The sequence below is a fragment of the Rhinolophus hipposideros genome (genome assembly GCF_964194185.1).
Source record: "Rhinolophus hipposideros genome assembly, chromosome: 3".
NCBI classification, from domain to species: Eukaryota; Metazoa; Chordata; class Mammalia; order Chiroptera; family Rhinolophidae; genus Rhinolophus; species Rhinolophus hipposideros.
In genome coordinates this window covers 17,861,088-17,881,654 of record NC_138049.1, presented here as the reverse complement: position 1 = coordinate 17,881,654, position 20,567 = coordinate 17,861,088, and the positions used below count along the sequence as shown (strand labels likewise).

Below are 20,567 nucleotides of genomic sequence, written 5' to 3'. Positions count from 1 at the left end.
AGCACAGCTGGAGCTGGAGCAGATCCTGTGTGAGGTTCTGGCTCTCTAGCCATGCTGCCGTGCCATTCTTAGGAGGGTGGAACCACCCACGTAGGGGAGATGCCCAGATGAGTACACGTGGTGGACTTAGGGCAAGAGTCTAGTCATGAGAAGAAGTGTTGGTGTGGAAACTGGCAAAGCTTATCTTTACCAATAAAAGAAGGTGGAGGATTTGGAACCTGCAACACCTTTGGTGCTGAGGAAAGCTAGCCTGAAGTACTCAAACACTCAGTGACACCAGCTGCTTTGAGGAAGACACACACTTCTGAGACACTTCACTCTACTTTTATATATCTTGTGCTCCCTCTGCAGATGTTATGTTAAAAATATTTAATAACTGTGAGGACAACTAACCAGTCAAAACGGAGTCCATTCCAGTGCTGTGACAGGGTACTGGAAGCCTCCTGTCACGCCCACAGTTAATCCTTGAGTTGTTGGATCTTGGGAAGATTTGGGTTAGGAGTCCTACAAGGCTGCGGTAGTATGGGACATTCAGGATGCTTGAAGATACCATTAGATTTTAGTCAGTGATGAAGTATGTTAGTAGTATAAGCATGGCTCCAGCCAAACCAGTGTTTATGACTGTATGTCAGCATGGCTTCTCCCCAAGAATTCATTCTGATTCTTGTCCTGATGGAATTCTTGCACATGAGACTGTGTGTTGGTATGTAGGAATGTATCGTCTGAAATCCAGAGGCCCAAAACTTCCCCTTTTCATGAGATGCCAAACCACTGGATTCTGCTTTTGTCATCTTTTCAGGATAATGGGGAAAGTAGTACATCTGAGACTTAAACTTATATGTTGGGGATAATGCAGAAGCCCCGGGCTTATGCACTTCTGTGACCCAAAGGATGTCACATGTTTGGCTCATGCCTCCCTTCTAGTGGGGGTGGTGGCACTGAAACAATAGCTATGGAACAGTTTATGAAAATACAAAGTTGGGTTTTTCAGAGTATACAGAAAAAACAAAAAACAAAAAAACCCTGGAAAGAGAAAACAGATTATCCCAAAGATTTACCGCACTCCAGCTCCCTTTCACAATTCCCTCCGATTACTCTGGTTTCTGGCAGGCCATGAATGGGGGGGGGGGGGCTCAAATACCATGTGTATCCCCATTTGTGCCTTCCAGAAGAAAGACTTCCCTCACCCGCCTGCCCCAGGTTCAGAGGAAAGGCTGTCTGCATATATCTCTGTGCCCAGATACTGGAGTATTTCTGGCATCACGTTTGCATTACGCCCATGCAGTTTTACTGAAGGAGGTTGCAGAAATCATTGCTGAGTTGTTACAGAGCATTCTCTATACATGCAAATCTCTTTGGGCACAAGTTTAGAAATATTGTGTACCCTGCAGGAGGAAAGTAGCACCTGGAGTGGAAGAGAGTGGGGGATGTTTGTTTGTTTCCCATAAGTACCCCGGGGAGTATGGAAACAAATGAAATCTGAATCTCATTTCGCAAATAACCACACTCATATTCTTATACCACTCATTTGCCACCTTCCAGGCCCAAGATGCAGGGAGTCACTGCAAAGATGGGAAAGAGGCATCTTACAAGGCAATTGTAGGCCTTGTACTTGTATTAACTGGGAAGCATAAGCTTTAGAAAAGGATTCTTCATCTTAAATATCAAATGCCATTTAAAATGCCAAATATCAACTGCCATCTAAAATAGCCATTTGACTTCTTTTACGATAGCCCATAGAACTTTCTTATGGCAATTGCTTTGAACTAGTTAACATTCCAGCTTTCTTTTGTTATTGAGCTTTAGAAATATAAATACAATATCTTATAAGTATAATGTCACGTGGAAGGAGAAGTTGATTTTTAACCATACCACAAACACAAGCAGATAAAATCAAACTTTGTGTCGTTGTGTGTTATATTCGTGAGGGTTCAGTCAGAAGAAAAACCACCCATGCCACGTGGTTTGACAGAGGAAATTTAACATACAAAATTAGGTATAAAAGTAAGAGAGGGCACTGAAGCAAGTCAGAGATGAGCAACAGCAGGAATCAGTCCCACCCCTGCTGAGCCAGAGGGACACGGGGAAAAGTCACAACTACACCCTGAGACCCTCTCTGAAGTGGGTGGAAATCATGGCTTCTCCTTCCTCCTTCTCTTCAGGTCCTTCCACCTTGCCAACCCTCCCAGAAGGTAGTCGGCAAGAAAGTCTAGACAATGTAGTTCACAGGTACTTAGCTCAGGTTCCATTGAACCCTTTAAGCCAAGCAACGCTTAAGTGCTAGTGCATTAATGGGAGATAGAATCCCAAAGGTGCAAGAGTGAGAGGAAAAAGGAAGTGAGACATGGCAGGAAAACACTACCACCACCATCACCACCACCACCAATAGGATGTATTGTTGAGCAAGATGCTGTTTCACGGAGCATAACTAGTTGCTCAGCCTCACAAAGATCCCTGGACAAGCCACTCAAACTATCTATTGAAGCAAGGAGGGTAGAAGAATGGAGGCACCTGTGCCATCCTATTTTCTGCTTCCTGTGGTGAAGCTTTGCTCACTGGAAGTAACATCCCCTTTAGGCAGCGACTGGGGAAGCCAGTGTCTATGTTCTATTACATGGCCCTACTTCAGATTTGGAAGCAGTGTGGGAAACAGATGCCTCTGTGGGTCCCCTGTCTGGTCTCATCAGGGCTCCTGCTGTGGTTAATGCAATGGAGGCAGTTCTGGAATCAGGTGCCTATTCCACAGGAGAGAGACAACTGGAGATGACAGAAGATGGGGCAACAGTGAGACAGACGGAGGTAGGGTTCACAGAAGTGTCCAGACCTCTCCAAGAGCCAGTGGCCGAGGGCCTAGGAGACAGGTTAGGGGGAGAGGCTCTACAGCAACATGTAAAAAGTGGACAGTGGATCTGCAAGCAAACAACAAGGGCCTGGCACATGTATTGTTCTCCCATACCAAGTCTGCCACTGTGTTTCCTTGGTGTGTGAAGGGCAGGTAAGAGGTGAGAAGAGGTAGGAAGACAAAGGAGGGGAACGTGAAGAGAAGAAGGGAGGCAATAAAGATTGGGGACTAACATTCATCAAGCATATTCTCGTGGAAATACAATAATGGATGCTTTACAGACATCATGTCAATTATCCCTTCAAACAACCTTTGAAAGCAGGTGTTATCAGCCCCATTTTATAGATGAAGACTCTGAGACCCAGAGGGGTAGAGTCATTGGCTCCAAGCTTTCTCAGTAGAAAGTGCCAGAGCTTGGCTGGAAGCCAACCCCAAGCTCTTATAATCCCACAACCACATGTTATTGAGCTATGTCTCATTATATGAACTGGCATGTTTCCTATAAATGCAAATTTCAATTGCTAAACCTTATTTTCTCAGTAATTCACAATCAAATTATAAACAGAGGTCTCCATTTAAAATGCTGGGGGACCAGAATCTAGAATTAAGGAAACAATATTTGTGAAAGCGTTGGGAGAATTTGATAGAGATAAAGAAACCAGCAGAGAAGTCAAGGGAAAAGGATCCTGCCAATTGTTTTCGCTGGCTTTCTTTCTCTTCCCCTATCTTCTCTTATATTTTTTTCTACCTTTATGTTGTTCTTTGGATTCTTTACTGCAAAATAATGGTTTTGGGGCTGGACGTTTGGGCACGGAGAGTGGAGAAATTGTTACTTCCTCCTATTTTCTCATCTGGCCAATCTGACAGGTGAATTCTGGAGACATTAGGTGAACATGGAATGTATCATAAATGGTTCCTCATTGCACATGCCAGAGCATCATGTAGTAAAATACATTTTATATATGTGGACAAAAGCCCAGTTACACTTATCTTACAAACTATAGACTTCAGAATTGGGTTAACTATTTTTTTACCCTGAACCATTCAAAAGTGAGGTACAAATACCATGAAACTTCATACCTTCATACCTGAGCTTATGTTTATGAATAAGGACAATTCCCACTTAGCCACAAGACCAGCTGAGAAAGTTAGCAATAATATCATCAACCATAACTGTCCTATCCATCTCAGCTTTCTCTTTTTGTGAATCAAAGCAAACTCCACATTTAAATTGTTCATGTTAATGCAACCAGATTGGCAACCAGTGAAAGTATGATACGGTTCCCCCATTATATAATTATTGTTGAATAATTATATATTATTTAATTATATATTGAATATACAGCAGGATGGCAGGTTCTCAATATAAATAGTTCACAGAAATATAAACAAAATTTGGTATCTGAGAAGCTTATGATTACATAATGACGATGCCATCTGCCCCAGCTACTGATAACATATTGGCTAAAATTTGGACAAAAGTTGAGGACAAAACATTGTTTTATGTATTTTTCTGTGCATGTGTATTCATGAAATTGCTATAGTTTCTGTGGATGAGGAAGAAACATTGCAAGCACTGGTCATAATGAGAAAATTCATAGAGTTATCATTGATTTATCCATAGCTGCTCTGAGCAATACCGACACCTTCACCTCTCACGCTCTGCACGGTATCTATGCTGGTCTCCTTGGTTACTGAACTTTTTGGTGATCACCTTTGCCTGGGACCCCGCTTGTCCAGTACTTCCGGGGGCAGATTCCTGATAGGAGCTGCTGTGACTCACAGGGCAGGAGCAGAGCAGAAGTACAGCAGGGCTGCCGTGTGTTGGCAGGGGCTGCACCAGAAACAGGGTCCTTCATTTTCCAAGTAAACATGTATGGAGATATAATGTTCATGCAGAACAGTAGAGTGGGAAGGCAATCGTATGCATATGCAAGGTACGCTTACTGCTGGTCTTTGCTCTAGCTGTTCTGCTGCCTAGAACACTCTACCACCAGATATATTCAGGGTGTACTCTCTTTCCATCTCTCAAGTTTTTATTCAAATAGCAATATCTTTACCTGACCACCATATACAAAATTGCAACACCTCCTACACTCTCACCCCCGACCCTATTCCAGGTGCCTCCCTATAAGGACTGGGACCAAGATGAGGCAAGTGAGGTACCTAAGGCACAGATGTTAAGGAGGCACTTACTATCAAAGTTCTGCAAGTATGGGGAGAGAGGAGGTTCTTGCACAAGAGGAGGGTGTGTGCCTCTTTAAATGTGGTCCCTGGATGCTACACTTACTTGCCTCACTTTGGTCCCTGCCCTGAACCCTATTCCGCTTTCTTGCTACACTTTTCTCAAGGCCCTATGCAATCACAGCTCTTCAAGGATGGAGATATTCTCTGTTTTGTTCACTGATTATTTCTAGCCTCAGCATAGTTCCTGGCACATTGTAGGTACTCTCAATGTACATTGTCAGTGAATGAATGCATAAGCTTTTTCTTCCTCCTTTTAGCAGTATACTTAACACATTATGTTAGATTCTGAGCTTCTTAACCTCAGTGACTTTATTTATTTGTCTGCATACATAGCACCATGTCTGGAACACTTGGCCACTAAATAAAGGTTGATTACGTGAACATATATCTGACAACCTCTGAGGTATCATTTTGTTTCTTAGCACAGCATGGCATCATCCTGATAGCAAGTATTACACTAGGAAGAGCCTAGCTCTTGGGAATAACTAGAGATAATGTGACTGAGATTTCTACCAGATACTGATCCCTTCTGCAGCCATTTTCTCATCTGAAAAATGCACACAATTAACCTCACCCCATGGAATAGTTGAGAGGGTTAGTGTCATTCTATACAGAATGCCTGGCACATAGCTGGTGCAATATATGTCTAATCTTGTAATCATTTTGTGGTCCTATACTATTTTTATTACATTTTCTCTATAATAAATTACAATGAAGGGGTTTCCCTAAATTGATATTTTTATTTAGTTCTTGCAAGGCTCTCTTCAATTTCCTCTTTTTTTCATTCCCTTCGCATTCTTCATTTCCATTTCTTCTACTTATGTCATATTTTATATTATTTCTCTTTTTATTCATATACATTATTGAGTAATTAATATACACCAAGAAGTATGCTAGCACTGTGAATGCAAAAAAACTTAAACATGGTCTCTTCTTCTCAGGAACTCATAGTACAGCTGGAGAAAAACATAGCAGCAATTAGAGCCCAAGCTCTCACACAGCGTGTTGTGGGGCCTTAGGAGGGCAGAGCAAGCTCTTCTCTCTTGTAACTGATTCTCCTACAGTCCTAATTAGGGGAGACCCAATTTCTTTATTTTGTTAAATTTTTCAGGAATTTCCCTTCTGAAGAAAAATGTTCCTGCTTCCTTTGATTCTTAGTTACTTTTCTTTTTATATTCTCTTGATGCTGTTGTCTTTCATTCTTTTTCTAAATAAAGCCTTGATTTAAAAAAACCCTTATAAATTACTTTAGAAACTTAGTCATAAATTGAACACTTGATTTCCTATGGCATAAATACTTTAAGACGCCTACAGTATATATGTAATTGAATCACAGCATTGTGTGTACCAGCAGGTCACCTAATCTCACTAACAATAAACATGGCACCATAGCACAGGACGTAAAAAGAATCAACAGATCCTGCACCTTAGCAAGCTTTCGTCCTTCAAGGACAGTTTCAGTGAAATATCAAAACTTCGTATGGCTCAGGGCCACTCTACTCTCACAAAAATAACAAATAAAAAAAGACTTTTCAGTTATTGAGTATATACTACACACAAAAGAAATGACAGTATGACTAATATAAAGACGTAATATAAAAATATTCATGATATTGGGGCGATTGGAACCTAAGTTAGACACAATTCCTTAAGAATTTTTTTTAAAAACTGTATCTAAATGAAACACATCTAACATATAGATATGAAATAGAGGACAAAACCAAATTTTAATAAGTAATAAAATACTAACTGTGTTTTAATTATTAGAGAATTCCAAGTAATGCAGTGTTTCGAAGGGTTTACTGCTCCAGAAATACTGGCTGGAGCTTATAATCTTGTTTCTGCCCTTGAAAGTAGTGACACACATGAACTGATGGGAGAAAGGTGACATTTGAAATGGAAGGGAATACTCATTCTTTTACTGAAATATATTTATTTGTTTACTATATGGTTCTATGTGAAAGCCAGGGATTCACTCACTCACTCACTCACTCACTCACTCACTCACTCACTCACTCACTTACTCACTCACTCTCTTTTCTCTCTTTACCTCTCTAGCCTTTCTTAACGTATATTCTTCACACAGCAGCCAGAACAATCCTTATAAAAAGCAAGTCAGATGAAAAACAAATTTGATAATATATCCACTCTCCTTGAAACCTTCCTCGAAAGCAAATTTAAAAAAGAACAGAGTTATGGGACATACATAGGGATTGCTGGTACAGAGGATATCCTTCCTTATTTGTCAGACTTTTGTAAGATATTAATAACAGACAAAGTGAGGTGCAGAAACAAGGACTGGCGACTAAGTGAACCCATGACCCAAGATCTTATATTTCAAAAGTATTGGAATAGGGAGGCACTAAAATTCCTTAAGTGGCCTAAGGACATTTTGGAAAAAGATTCAATTCAACACTCATTCCTTGGCTGCCTACGGTGTGTTCTTAGTACATTTCTGTACCTTGATGACTATGATCTGAAAACAATGAAAGGATGGCCTGGTCCCTTCTCTTGAGGAGCCCACAGGCCATTCTGATGATCTTGGGAACTGTGTGCATGTCACTCTAGAGTGTAAAGAAATTTAGCACTGTTATATAACTAGGAGACAGGGACTACAATTCTGGTGTAAAGTCATAAGATCTCAGTCTAGAGGGTGGCTGAGAGATAGAAAAGACAAATTTCATATTATAGACAGTGTATGGTAAAGGTACACATACTCGGTAGATGAGTAAAGGAGTAATGAAAAATACCGCCACTTAAGCAGTTCAATGTTTCATTATTTAGGAAAGGTATGAACTAATCACTTGTTCACTCATGTATGCAATGATGCAAAACCTACTTTTAAATATTTTCCATGTGCCAGTTACTCACAGGATCTACCTTTATCTATCATCCTGCATAAATAAATTTGTTCAGCATTATCATCTTTTGAATTTTTATAATCAGTAGTATGAATTTTATAGTGAGAGAAAAAGATAAAACTGATTGAAGAGACACACAGTGTTATGTGATGTCTCTTACTGTAGTCCTTATACTAATTAAGAAAGTGGTATTCATTTATATAATTTTTCTCATATCACTTAGAAAAATTTATCATTCGGAATATAAATTTCCCATAATTATTTTGAGTGTAGTTATGATTTTCTTCAAAAAGACTTAATTTTATCCTACTTTCTAAAGTTATTTGAAAGTGAAAGAAGAAAAAGAAAACATTTTACATTTTCTGAAAGTATATTGTCATTTGACATTGTTTTATGTAATTCTAAAATAGTGGTACAAATTTCAACCTGATCTGAGTAAAGAAAATTTTATTTCCACAAATGCTAGAGTTTGTAAAATTTGATTTTAATATCAATGTTTACAGTCTAAATTTTGACTTTACATCTGAGAACATTTGATGTTTAATGTGTTAGGCAGAGACTTCTGCTTCTAGAGTACAGAGTAACTGAATTCAGACTTTGTCTTCTGCTGTGAACAACTAGAAAACTTGACACCATATCTGAAATAATTGTGTTCAGATATTGGAAAACAACACATAACCTTGCTTCCAGGAAAGTGGAGGGAAACAAACAAGGTGAACCCTAAAATCACTCAGGCTTTCTGCCTGAAGGCAATTTCCTGGCTGTTGTTCAGTGAGAGAGAACACAAAAAGAGGTTGGCCATCTTGCTAATTTAAGAAGACAGAAATCAGGGTTTAGAAAGGCCAAGGCAGCTGGAATTTGTAGGGCCAAGTAAAGGAGAGGAAGGATCTATGCAGAAAAAAAGTCCCAGAAGTTAACATGCCAGTTCCCTTGACTTTTGTGTGTGTGTGTGTGTGTGTGTGTGTGTGTGTGTGTTTTAATGAATACCAATCTGCACTTCAGTAGGCTTGAAGAGTCCAAATAAAGAACAAGTACTGGAGAACTGGATTCCTAGAGCTCACGTAGAGCCAGGAATTGTCCCAGTTTCTTCAAGCCGGAGTGCAGATATCTTGTAGAATGAACAATAAATTAAGTAGAGACCTCAGAGAGGTCACACCTTAATAATGAGGTTAATCTATTCCTAAAGACTATTCTAGATTGCACTAAGAGATTAAAAACAAAAGACAAACTGAGACACAAGTAACTGAGCTGCCTGCTAGAACAAAAGCCAATAAGTCTTTAAGAAAAAACCTCCAGCACTCTACACCTTATGTAAACGATGTCCAGCATCTGATCATTTTTAGACATGACAAAGTGAGAAAAGGTGACACGTTACCAGAAGGAAAATCAAGCAATAGAAACACAGTCTCTGAAATTACATTGATGATGGAATTAGCAGTCAAGGATATTAAAATACCAACTATAAGTACATACTAAAGGACTTAAAAGAAAACATGACTATCATGAAAAGACAAATGGATACATAAATAATTACAAAATGGAACTTATACAATGAAAACTAAAATGTATAAGAAATAATGTTTCAATGAATGGCATTAACAGATATTAGACATTACAGGAGTAAAGATCATTGAATTTTAAAACACAGCAATAGAAAATAGACAAATGAGGCATAGAGAGGGAAAACAGAGTTAAAGAAATTAATAGACTCTCAGGGGCTTGTAGAGTACACTCAAGAGGCTCATTATCAATACAATTGGAGACCCAAAAGGACAGGAGAGAGATAGGCCAGGAAATTTTTTTTTAAGAAATAATGACTTAAAACATATTTAAATGTAATTAAAATGTAAACTCAAATCCATGAAGCTCAACAAATCTCAAGGAAGTTGAACACAAGAAGATATCATTAAATTACTAAAAACCAGTGATAAAAAGAAAAATCTTAATATCAGCCAGAGTAAAAAGTTCTTTTGTTTCTCTCATGCAGAGAAACAAAGTGAGAGTTACAGCAGACTTCTCATCAGGAACCATATGCAAGGCGAGAAAGGAATGACATCTTTAAAGTGCTGATATTGGGGAAAAAAAAGAAAAAGAAAGAAACAAAACAAAAAAAACCCAACTTTTAACCTAGAATTCTATTCCCAAGGACAATGGACTAGCATAAAGTTCAGAAAGAAAGAAAAATAAACTGTCAACTTAAACTTTCCTACCAAGTGAAAGTATTTTTTTCAAAAATTAAGTCAAAATAAAAACTTTTCAAACAAATAAAAGCTGAAGGAAACTATAATTCTCTGATCAGCACTACAATAGATGTTAAAGAATGTTTCTCAGGGTAAAGAAAGTTATATCACATAGAAATCTGGTTCTATACAAGGAAATGAAAAGCTCCAGAAATTATAAGTGTGTGGGTAAATATAAACTATAATCATGTTCTAATTTCAAAAATGTATTTCAAAGATGATTGTTTAAAGTGAAAATAATTATTGTGTGGGGGGGATTTTGTAAAACATGTGTAAGTAAAATGTACTAAAGCAACAACCCAAAGGATGGGAGGAGGTAAGGGAAGAATATGCCGTAGGAGTCTACATTTTACATGAAGTTGTATAATTCAATTTGAAGGTAGACTGTGATGAATGAATGGCACATATTGTCGTGCCTACAACAACCATGAAAACAACAAAGATGTTTAGCAAGTATGCCAATATTAGGAAAAAAATGCTAAAAATGCTGAAAAAATTCTCAGTCCCAAAGAATGCAGAATAAGAGGAAAAGGAAACAAAGAACCGATGAGACAGGAGAAAAGACATGATTGACTCATATCCAACCACACCAATGATTATAATAAATGTAAATGTACTAAACACATCAATAGAAGGCAGAAATTGTCAGACAGGAGATGAAAAGCAAGATCTAATTATGTGCTGTTTACAAGAAAGTCACTTTAAATGTAGTGTGTTTTGATGTTTATTTTTGTATTGTGGAAGTGAAAAAGTGCTTACCAAACAAACTGAAAATAGGAGAAAGTTTAAACTGTTGAGATAAGCAATTCTTTAGTAATTTTCGACTAGTAATTTTTCTTCCAACAATTTATGTGATCTTTTCAATTCACTAGAGTAAGGAATAAGGCCAATAATAGGGTTATACTTTCTTAGCCATCATTCTGTTTTTATATATACAAAGTTTCTCAGACTTTCATAATTATAACAAAAAATCCATAATTCCTCTGTTTTGTTGAATAAATAAGGTTTTATTACATAGAAACATTGGTGTTTAAACATTAGTTGCTTTTTCAGAGAATAAAAATGTATTTTTACTTTTCTAAAAATACTTAATAGATATTAATATAGAGGGTGCCAAAAAAGTATACACAATTTAAGAAAGGCAAAAACTGTATTAAAATTGTAATACTCAGTAAATACTGATAACAAAAGATGAATACAAGTCATATTTGATTTCTGCAATTAAAAGAGGTGCTCAAAGTGATTACCATCAGCATAGTTTTAATACAGTTTTTTCATTTCTTAAAATGTGTATATGTTTTTCTGGCAACATCTCTATAAATAAGGATGAAATTCAACTGTTCCATTTTTAACTCTGCAAAATATAATATAGTCAAATCTCTTTATCAAAGAAATTATTATTGAAAAGCCTCAAAATCCAGCACAGAATGAATTGAAACTCACATCTGAACTCTAAGATAATCAGATAATTTCAATCCATGTACTGAGGTTCTTCGGCATATAGTACTTTTTTTGAAAAGTTACTTGTTTTTTATCATAGTATGAAAGCAAATCCACATCTGAAACAGAAGACTTCCAGGAGAAACCATCTTTAAAGCATATGAAATATCTTTATGTTACAGGTTATACGGAAGGGAGAGGTGAGCTGCTGCTGGATTTGCACTGCCTGTAAAGAGAACGAATACATGCAAGATGAGTTCACCTGCAAAGCTTGTGACTTGGGGTGGTGGCCGAATGCAGATCTCACAGGTAAGAATTTCTGCACTCGTCAACCTTGTCCCTCTGACTATTGGCCTTTCCAATGTGCCCACTGTTTAAGATGTTGAACAATGTCTTTTTCAGTGTTCATTTGCAGTGTGCACTTTCTAGTGCTCGTGTCAAAGAGGACACACAAACCTCTTAAAATTTTTCCATCATCTATAGTGAAAGGCAAGTTTGTTTAAATCTAACTAAAATGTATTAAAAGGGTGTTCTAGTATACGAGTTGTTTTCTGTTTTCTGTTTTTGTTTTCTAATTTTACTTAAAGATACTTCTCGTCACCAGAACTTATATTTGCACATATTTCTTGAATATCTATTGTGAGACACTATTACAGTCTCTAAAGGTACAAAGGTAAATAAAACAACAGTCTTAATTTTATTTTGCTTAAAATCTATTGGGAAAGAAAACATGTAAAACATATAAAATAGCTTTAATATAATAGTGTTGTAAAGTTTATCAGGTAGACAGGAGATGAAAGGAATTCCAGACAGAAAATAAAACATGGGAAATGTGAGAGCATATAATAAATTTGGGAAAAAACATGCAACAAGGATAGAGGGTTAGTTGGGAGACAGAAGGGCTTCGTAGAGAAGTGCTGAGACATGAGACTGGATGAGCTCCCTGATAGGGATGGGAAAGAGCCCCTGCATGGCCTTTCCCTAAGTGTTTTGACCTTGGCTTTAAGCATTGGAAAACCACTGGAAGATTTACAGTGGTGAATAACATCATGATATCTGTGTCTCAGAAATATGCCCCCATAGCATCTTTCTGAGGTAGTAAAGGTAGGGAGGAGGGAAGTGACACTACTAGCCTGAACACGAAGAGAAGTTAGGAAACTATTGCATTCGTCCAAGTGAGTCATTCCAAAGGGTGTGGACTAGGGCACCTGCAGCAGGAATGGAGAGGAATAAATGAATGCAAAAGATGATTTACTGGTAAAATTAATGGGACTCAGATGGATGGGTTATATTACTTTGTTTCCTAAGAGTAATGTCCAGATACATGAATTTTGTTTTCCATAGCCGCTGGTACGAGCTCACACAGGACAAGTGTTTCACAAATACTTGCCCCAAATTTTAAGAGTAGTAGAGCCATGGGAAGTTTGTAGTGTGAGTAATCTAATCTCATGTTTGAGAAAGAGGAAGCTGAGGCCTAGCGAGGTGTACTTGTATGTCCAAGGTCATGCAACCAGTTAGAAGCAGACCCCAGTTCGCTGACTCCTGATCCAATGTGTCCCTGAGCGTTGTTGAAAACCATTAGAGAGGGTGTTATTCCTGATCATCAAAGCGCATCAAAAATGGCTGGGTCAGTAGAACCAGGTCACATAATTAAAATGATACTTATTGAGAATATCTTATAAAATCCTGTTAGAAAAAACAAATTAAACTAAAATGAGTACCGACAAGGTTTTAAAAATCACCTAGTATAAAGGACTTTTTAAAGAAAAGAATATTTTTGATGATACAAAGTGTATGTCACTCATCTTTTTATTCTCTAGCTTAAAACTGGTTTTCAAATTTAATGTGCCTAAAAAATACCTAGGAGTTACTCGCCTGCAGAAATTCTCATTCATTGGTTCTGAGGCACTTAGTTCCTGTCCCATCCTTTGAAAAATGTTACTCCCTAGCTCATAGCCTGCTACCTTGAACATAATAGCTCCCGAATAAATGTTTGCTTTTCTGAGAGAATTGGAAAGAAGACTGGATTCACACAAGTACATCTACGTCAATGCAGTTGGTTAATAGAGAATCTATTATGATAATCCAGGGCTTTTTGTCCCTGGATCTAATGCTCTCTCACTATGCCACTTATCACATTGGTGCATGGAAAAGCACTGGCTTGGAAAAGCTTTTCTAACCTCTTTTGGACACACCCTTTCCTCCCCATCTCATCCTATGTCTCTCTTCACATCCTTATCTGCCTTTATAGTGTGTGCTTCCTGCTGGGCCCTTTTATCTTGCATAAGAAGCCCCCTTAGATCTCCACTGTGCTTGAGAACTGGGGTTGACTTAGTAGTCAGTCCTCCCTGCTATCTGACTGACACCACTGCTGACAAGAAGAGGCTCCTGTCTAGGAGGCTCCTAGGCTCTTCCTAGAAGAAAAAGCAGCCCCTCTCTCAGGTTGAGCTTAGAAGTCAGAGTCTTAGCTTTGAGGTATAACAGTTTTTCTCTTGTCTACATTTTTTTGGGGGGCTTCCCCAAGCTTTTCCTACTACTCCATTTTCATTTAAATAGGGGCTTATCTCATACAGGAAAGAGAACGTCTATCCTATTATAAAACATTAAAATACAAAAAAAAAAATCTTCGTAAAAGATCTAATATGATCTAATCATAGAACTCAAAGACATGTTTTATTCCCTAGAGATTTTCCATTGTGGGTCTATTGTCTACCTACTACTAAAGGATCGCCACCATTGTTCAGGGCTCTCTGACTCGATAAAGTATAAAAAGATCCTCCTTGACTATGATATAGATGCATATTCATGCAGTAATCCTTCTAAAGAATTTAATCTACTGTCATCCATCATATGGGTAAAAGTCACTTCAACATTCAAATAGGTTGAGCCAAGCAGCAGCCCAGACTGTCTTTATCTAATAACAACAGCCGAGTGGCTACTTTTAGGTCATACATCCAGATTATTTTGCAAATCTTATGTTTAGGATCTTTCGGAATACACATCTTTCATACTAATGCACGCTTAGCGTTAATGACAGCTATTGCTTCTGCATCCCTTTCAGTCTTAGGCGGGAATGGAATATAAAATTTCTTTGCCATTTCCTAGGTGCCATGTCAGGCTCAGAGCAAGGATGTCATGCATGGCAATGTGTTGTGGGTTGTTGCCATGGTAGCAGTAGTTGTTACAAAAGAAAACACACAGGCAGAGAATACCCAAAATCAGTAGAAATACTCAGATTAAATGCATTGCCTTTAAGTATTTTATTTTTATAGATGGAGTTTTCTTTTTTCCCCCTGAGTTTATTTAAAATGAAAATTTGTTCTTTGGGAGATGGTGTTTTTTGTTTTTTTTTTCCTGAAGGTAGAATTTGTTAAAATGGTTAAAATAATTGTATGAGATAGCTGATTTCCATATATGCTCCAAAGACTAATATTAATGAATATTAAAACCATGTTTATAAGTGAGTTTTTATTTTTATTAGCATATGCTATTTTCAGCTAGGAAGAAAAATTGGTATATTTCTTAGAAGTGATTTCTGAAGCTGTTAATAAGTGTCTCATATTTTCTTTTTGGGAAAATGCACATTTTAATTCAGCATTTAAATTTCACACTTTATTTCTGATGATACACAAGCAGGGATCACTTCTGCCATGAAATAAACTAGACAGTAGTTTAACAATTCATAGGCCAATTACATGTAATCCAATGCTACTTATTTTTTGAAAAAAGTCAAATAGTATAAGAGGATTTCTCAGAAGGTCGGACTACACTAAGTGTTACTTAAAAAATAGAAAATACTAAGTTATAGAAATTAAGTAATTTTAGCTATTTTTTTTCATCGAACAGTTGTTGTGACCTCTTATACTATCTCCTCATTTATTTAATTTTATATTATACACTACCATCTGCTTTGTGCAGACATTTATTTTGAGAAACTGGGGACATATAGGTGAAAGAAGAAAGGTTTATGTCCTGGGGGGGCTGAGCTTCATATGAAACTAGACATTTAAATAGTCAATTATGATCTAAATCCTACAATAAGAATGTGTGCACAGTGTCATGTGAACACAAAGGAAAAAAAGCAATTATATTTCCCAGGGAAGAGAAAATCCTTTGCTGAGGAAGGGACATTTGAGTTGAATATTGAATGACAAGTAGAATTTCACCTTGTAGGTAATTTATATTAATGTTATAACATTAAAGAAGGCATTTTGATGAAGCCTTATGTAATCCTGAAGTATTATTGTAAATGTTAGTAAATGCCCAAGACACTTTGGGTAGAAAATGGTGGCCTTTATTTCTTGATTCATGTTAAATTTGTCTTTACCTAATTGGAAAGAAGCCCAACATTAAATTTTAGCTTACTCCAATGCATTTGGATCTTACAGGAGAACAAACATTTGGTTCAAAAATTAGGAACAATCCCTGGTCCTCAGATCAGTTATTACCACTTCTCTTAGATTTGTCTCAGTAAGTTATAATCTGCTGGAAGGAAACTGACTTGTGTGATGGCTCTGGATTCTCTGGGACAACACTGAGTATGCACACTGTTAGATTCTTTAGTTCTCTGAGCTTTAGGTATAGTACGCACAACTTCCATCATTTCTTTTCCTTTTGGATGCTAGGGGTCAGATAGGCCTGGGACACTCTTCATCACATGTGAAGGTAAACTCCACTCCTTGGGATACCCAGGTACACCTGGGGTTGGGCGACTCTTCTCTTTAAACTTCAAAACAGAACAACAAGTACATTATATTATACATTACAATACATATGTGGACAATATGGATATTATAGCTAATTCCCTTAAGATATCTAAGCTAGTACCTCTTAAATGTAGGATGTCTAAAAACAATTAGAAGAAAGAGAGAGAGAGAAAGAGAGAGAGAAAGAGGAAGAAGTGGAGGAGAAGAAGACAAAAAGAAGCAATACTTTTAAGAAGCTTATTCAAAATGTAAATGTTCACTTCCAACCCCACGGGATGGTATTTTGGGTGACCCTGGATTGGCATTGGAATGTCTGGTTTCCACATAGGGGAAAAGAATCTAGATGTGCACAAGGGAAAGCGATCATAGTGGAATTGTAGGTGTATGGTTTCTGGGTGTTGTGACAAACTGCTGATCTTACAGCACGAGAATACTTTTATCCCCTTCTAGCATACCGATGTTTTTCTTTGTGTCTGTTACACTGCTGTAGGATAAGTTTAATTTACAGCTGGACTTGGGTGACTCTATGATTATTTATGGAGGTGTCTGAGTATCTGTCTTTGATTTTTGGTTTTCTTAAGGGGCCAGGGATTATAATATGCATAAATCCCACCAGTGACAGCCAAAGCCAGTTTGTCTACTGATGGATCTCACCTGGCATATTTATTTAGACAGGTTGACTTAGCTATACGACTTGACTGTCATAAAAATACTTCACTAGGAACTTCTGCCTTGAGCTGTCTTAAAGCCAATGTTCAATGTGCAGATTTTGGTAGCACAATTCACAGATGAAGTATGCCCTGTGGGAATAAGGATCCTAGAGAGCTTGCACCTGGATATCTCTTGGTCCCTTGGTGCTTACCTTCAATGTCTTTCTCTTACTGTACTATGCCTTTTGCCTTTAAATAAAAACATTACACAAGTATGTTCTATGAGTCTTCTGTATCCTGTCAAATACCTCAGCTCGTGAAATCTTTGTACATTAAAAAATATCACTATTGGAAAAGTTAGTGTAACATAACAAACAATAGCTTGATATCACTGAATATTGAGTTAGAGTCATGATTGTCTTTATAAAACCTAGGCTAACGCGAGTACTTATAGCTGGTAAGGAAAACATTAAAGACAAACTCCGATTTGTGCAGCTTCAAATAAGTGAGGAAGAAAAGTATGTATAAGCAAGAGTACAGAAGAGTAAGAAACACACACGAATCTTCTTAAGATGACCTTGTACAGAAAACCATTGTGTAGTTACTAACTTGCTCCGAGGTTCTTGAGTTAACACTCAGTTTCCATGACCTTCAGTTTCTGGACGGTATCAGCAGAAGCTCAGTGTAATCACTAAGGGGTTTAACCTTCAGTGATATTCAGGTTCCTTTTCATTTGTCCAGAGAGTTGGGAATGAGGACAGCCTTGAATAATTTACATTCATGAACAGACATTCCAATAAAAATGTTCCCATAACATTAGATTGGTAAGTTGAAATGTGCTAGCTAAGACCACAAAATCTAATTATGTTTTAGCCATTGTAAGTATTATGGCTTTTCAACAGATGAATGTTTCAATCCAGCCAGAAAATAAACACAGTATTTAAACTAGTACATATTCATAAACCATGAAAGGATATAACTGTACAGGATCCATTTAGAGTTACTTTTGCAATTGTACCGGTCAATGCCCCACCATTACAATTTTTTCATATTTATTTAATTACAAATGACCCATTAACTGGCCACATCTGCTATCCTGGAAATATTTTTCCATTAGTTTTTAAATTTTATGGCCAGTTTGTCCATAATAGAATGAATTATTTCATTTTTTCTGTCAGGATTTATCCATGGTCTATTGGAGATTTTATCCAGTATTACCAGATAGCCACTCTAGTTTTGTCAGACATCGTCTTCGTAGATTTTACAATGCAATCATTCTAGCATTTCTTTTAGGAATTTCTTTTCTGGCCAGATTTTGCATATCTACAATTGAATGCTTAAACTTCTCTGATTTGTTATTGTTTATAAATTATTTATTGTTGTTTTATATAAGACCCTTATATGAAGACTTCTAGTCAGAGCCAGCTGTTTCGCATGATCATCAATATTTCTATTATATTTTAAGGTGATTTTATAGTATCTATAGATTTTATATTATTTTATATTACCTTTTCTACTGCAGATCTCAACCATTATGGTAACAATTATTTTACACAGCATCAATATATCAAAAAACTAATATCATTTTTTTATTTTCATAAAGTACCTGAAGACTTTTTAAAAAATTATTTCTATATTACGTTAAATAAGTGAATTATTCTGAAAGCATACCAGCTATTAGTTTATATATCTGTTAGTTTCTTTTAACAATTTAATATGCCACAGAGAAGGCAACAATTCAGTTATTAGAAAAATTTAGATTGTGGTAAAGTATTGCATATTGTAATACTTACTAGACTACTTACCATATATTAATCCTAGCAGGTTCCCTTTTCATTTTTAGTATAAAAACCACAGTAAAACAATATTAACTTAAGATTTAGTACAAGATTGTTCAAAATTCTATTCTGGTAGAGACACTTCTTGAGTGACATAAACACAATACTGAGATTCTCTTTTATTAATTAAGATTTGTAGAGCTGCTGTATTATGAGTATTACATCAGTAGACAGTAATATGGGAAGGAGAAGTAGCAACAATTCATAATTAGCTAATTAATTAGTAGAAAATATCCAATTTTTTGTTAATAATAGGGATTTATTACATATGTTAACATTAGACTTAAAGACCTTGCACAAAACCTAAAGATATTTTGACTAATTTAGTTTATGTCTGCAATTGTCCTTAGGCAAGGATGCTAGGCTTTGGCTATTGAATTAAGAGGTTGGCTTTAATACGTGAATTGGTTTTCTATTAATATTACTGTGTAACAAAGTACTCCAAAACTTAGCTTACAACAACACACATTTATTATTGCACCGTCTCTGTGGGTCAGGAATATTGTCATAGTTTAGCTAGGTCCTCTGCTTCATGATCTTTCACAAGCCTGAAATCAAGGTGTCAGCTAGCGATGGAATCTGAACTAAAGGCTTGACTGTGGAAGGGTACACTTCCAAACTCACTTATGTGGTTATTGGGAGGATGTAATCCTCAAAGATTGTTAGACTGAGGGCTTCAAGTTTTTGCTGGTTATTGGATGGAAACTTCTCTCAGTTCCTTGCAACATGGCAGGTTGCTTCATCAGAACCAGCAAGAGAATCTGCTACCAAAATGAAAATCATTATCTGTGTAACCTAATAATGGGGGTAATACCCCATCAATTTTGCTATATTCTATATAAAATAAATAATTCATTGGCCTTGCTCTTACTCAGGGGCAAGGGATTACACAAGGACATGAATCTGAGGAGGTGGGGTCATTGGGGCTCCTACCTCAATAAGCAATGGTTCTTTGATATGTGCTATGCAGTTGAGTTAACATATCTCGATCCTGGTGTAGCATTTTCATATTGATACAAAAAAGAAAGATTTATGATAATCTAGGTACCTATGATAATCTGTATGCTTATGTGCTTTGTTCCAATCCATTTTCCATTTCTGTGGAGTCTTTTGTCCATCGGGATTCTGGGATAAAAGCTGTTTCTTGGATAATTTCTTAAATTATACATAGCGTAAGTATTTTCATAACTAGGGCAGCGATAATTTGATCGTGGGTAAGAACTTTAGTGCATTTTATTTGGAAGTATATCCTATCTATTAAATTTTTAGGTTTAATAACATATCCTTCAGATAATAATCTCAAAGTACCAGTTATAGATTGGTACATAAAATTGTTAAAGATTTTCACTATTTGAGTGGTTTTATTAAGCCAAGATATCTGCTCTATCAATAGTGAGATTATTGGTAGACATAAAGGCCCCTATGTCAATAAGAAAGAGGTACTACTTTCCTTGGAAGTTCAAAGGAAGAAAAGGGAGTTCTTGTGTACCAGCGTCTTCCATGAAGTTATTGGATAAATTTTAGTAGGACAGGTAGCTGTCCTACTGAACTTTAATGTGGGACACTGGTTCTTGAAATGACACTTCTGTTTGCAATATCTATAGGGTTTTCTTGTCTATTGGCTTGCAAAGAGAATAGAGGCCCTTCTAGTTGTTTAACTTAAAGAATCATAATTATATTAATTCCTAATTTATTTACTTTTTAAGTCTATCTAAATGTCTAGTCACATATAAGGTATTTTCT

General features: G+C 36.7%; 1 protein-coding gene across 6 annotated transcripts in view; it reads left to right on the top strand.

Moving 5' to 3' along the window:
- Positions 1–20,567, top strand: part of GRM1 (glutamate metabotropic receptor 1) — a 342,889-nt gene that overhangs the window by 281,932 nt on the left and 40,390 nt on the right. For all 6 annotated transcript variants that reach the window (XM_081045109.1, XM_081045111.1, XM_081045110.1 and 3 more), the window contains one exon: positions 11,813–11,939. In XM_081045109.1, the coding sequence (XP_080901235.1) occupies positions 11,813–11,939 (127 nt within the window). The remainder of the gene's footprint in view (positions 1–11,812; positions 11,940–20,567) is intronic.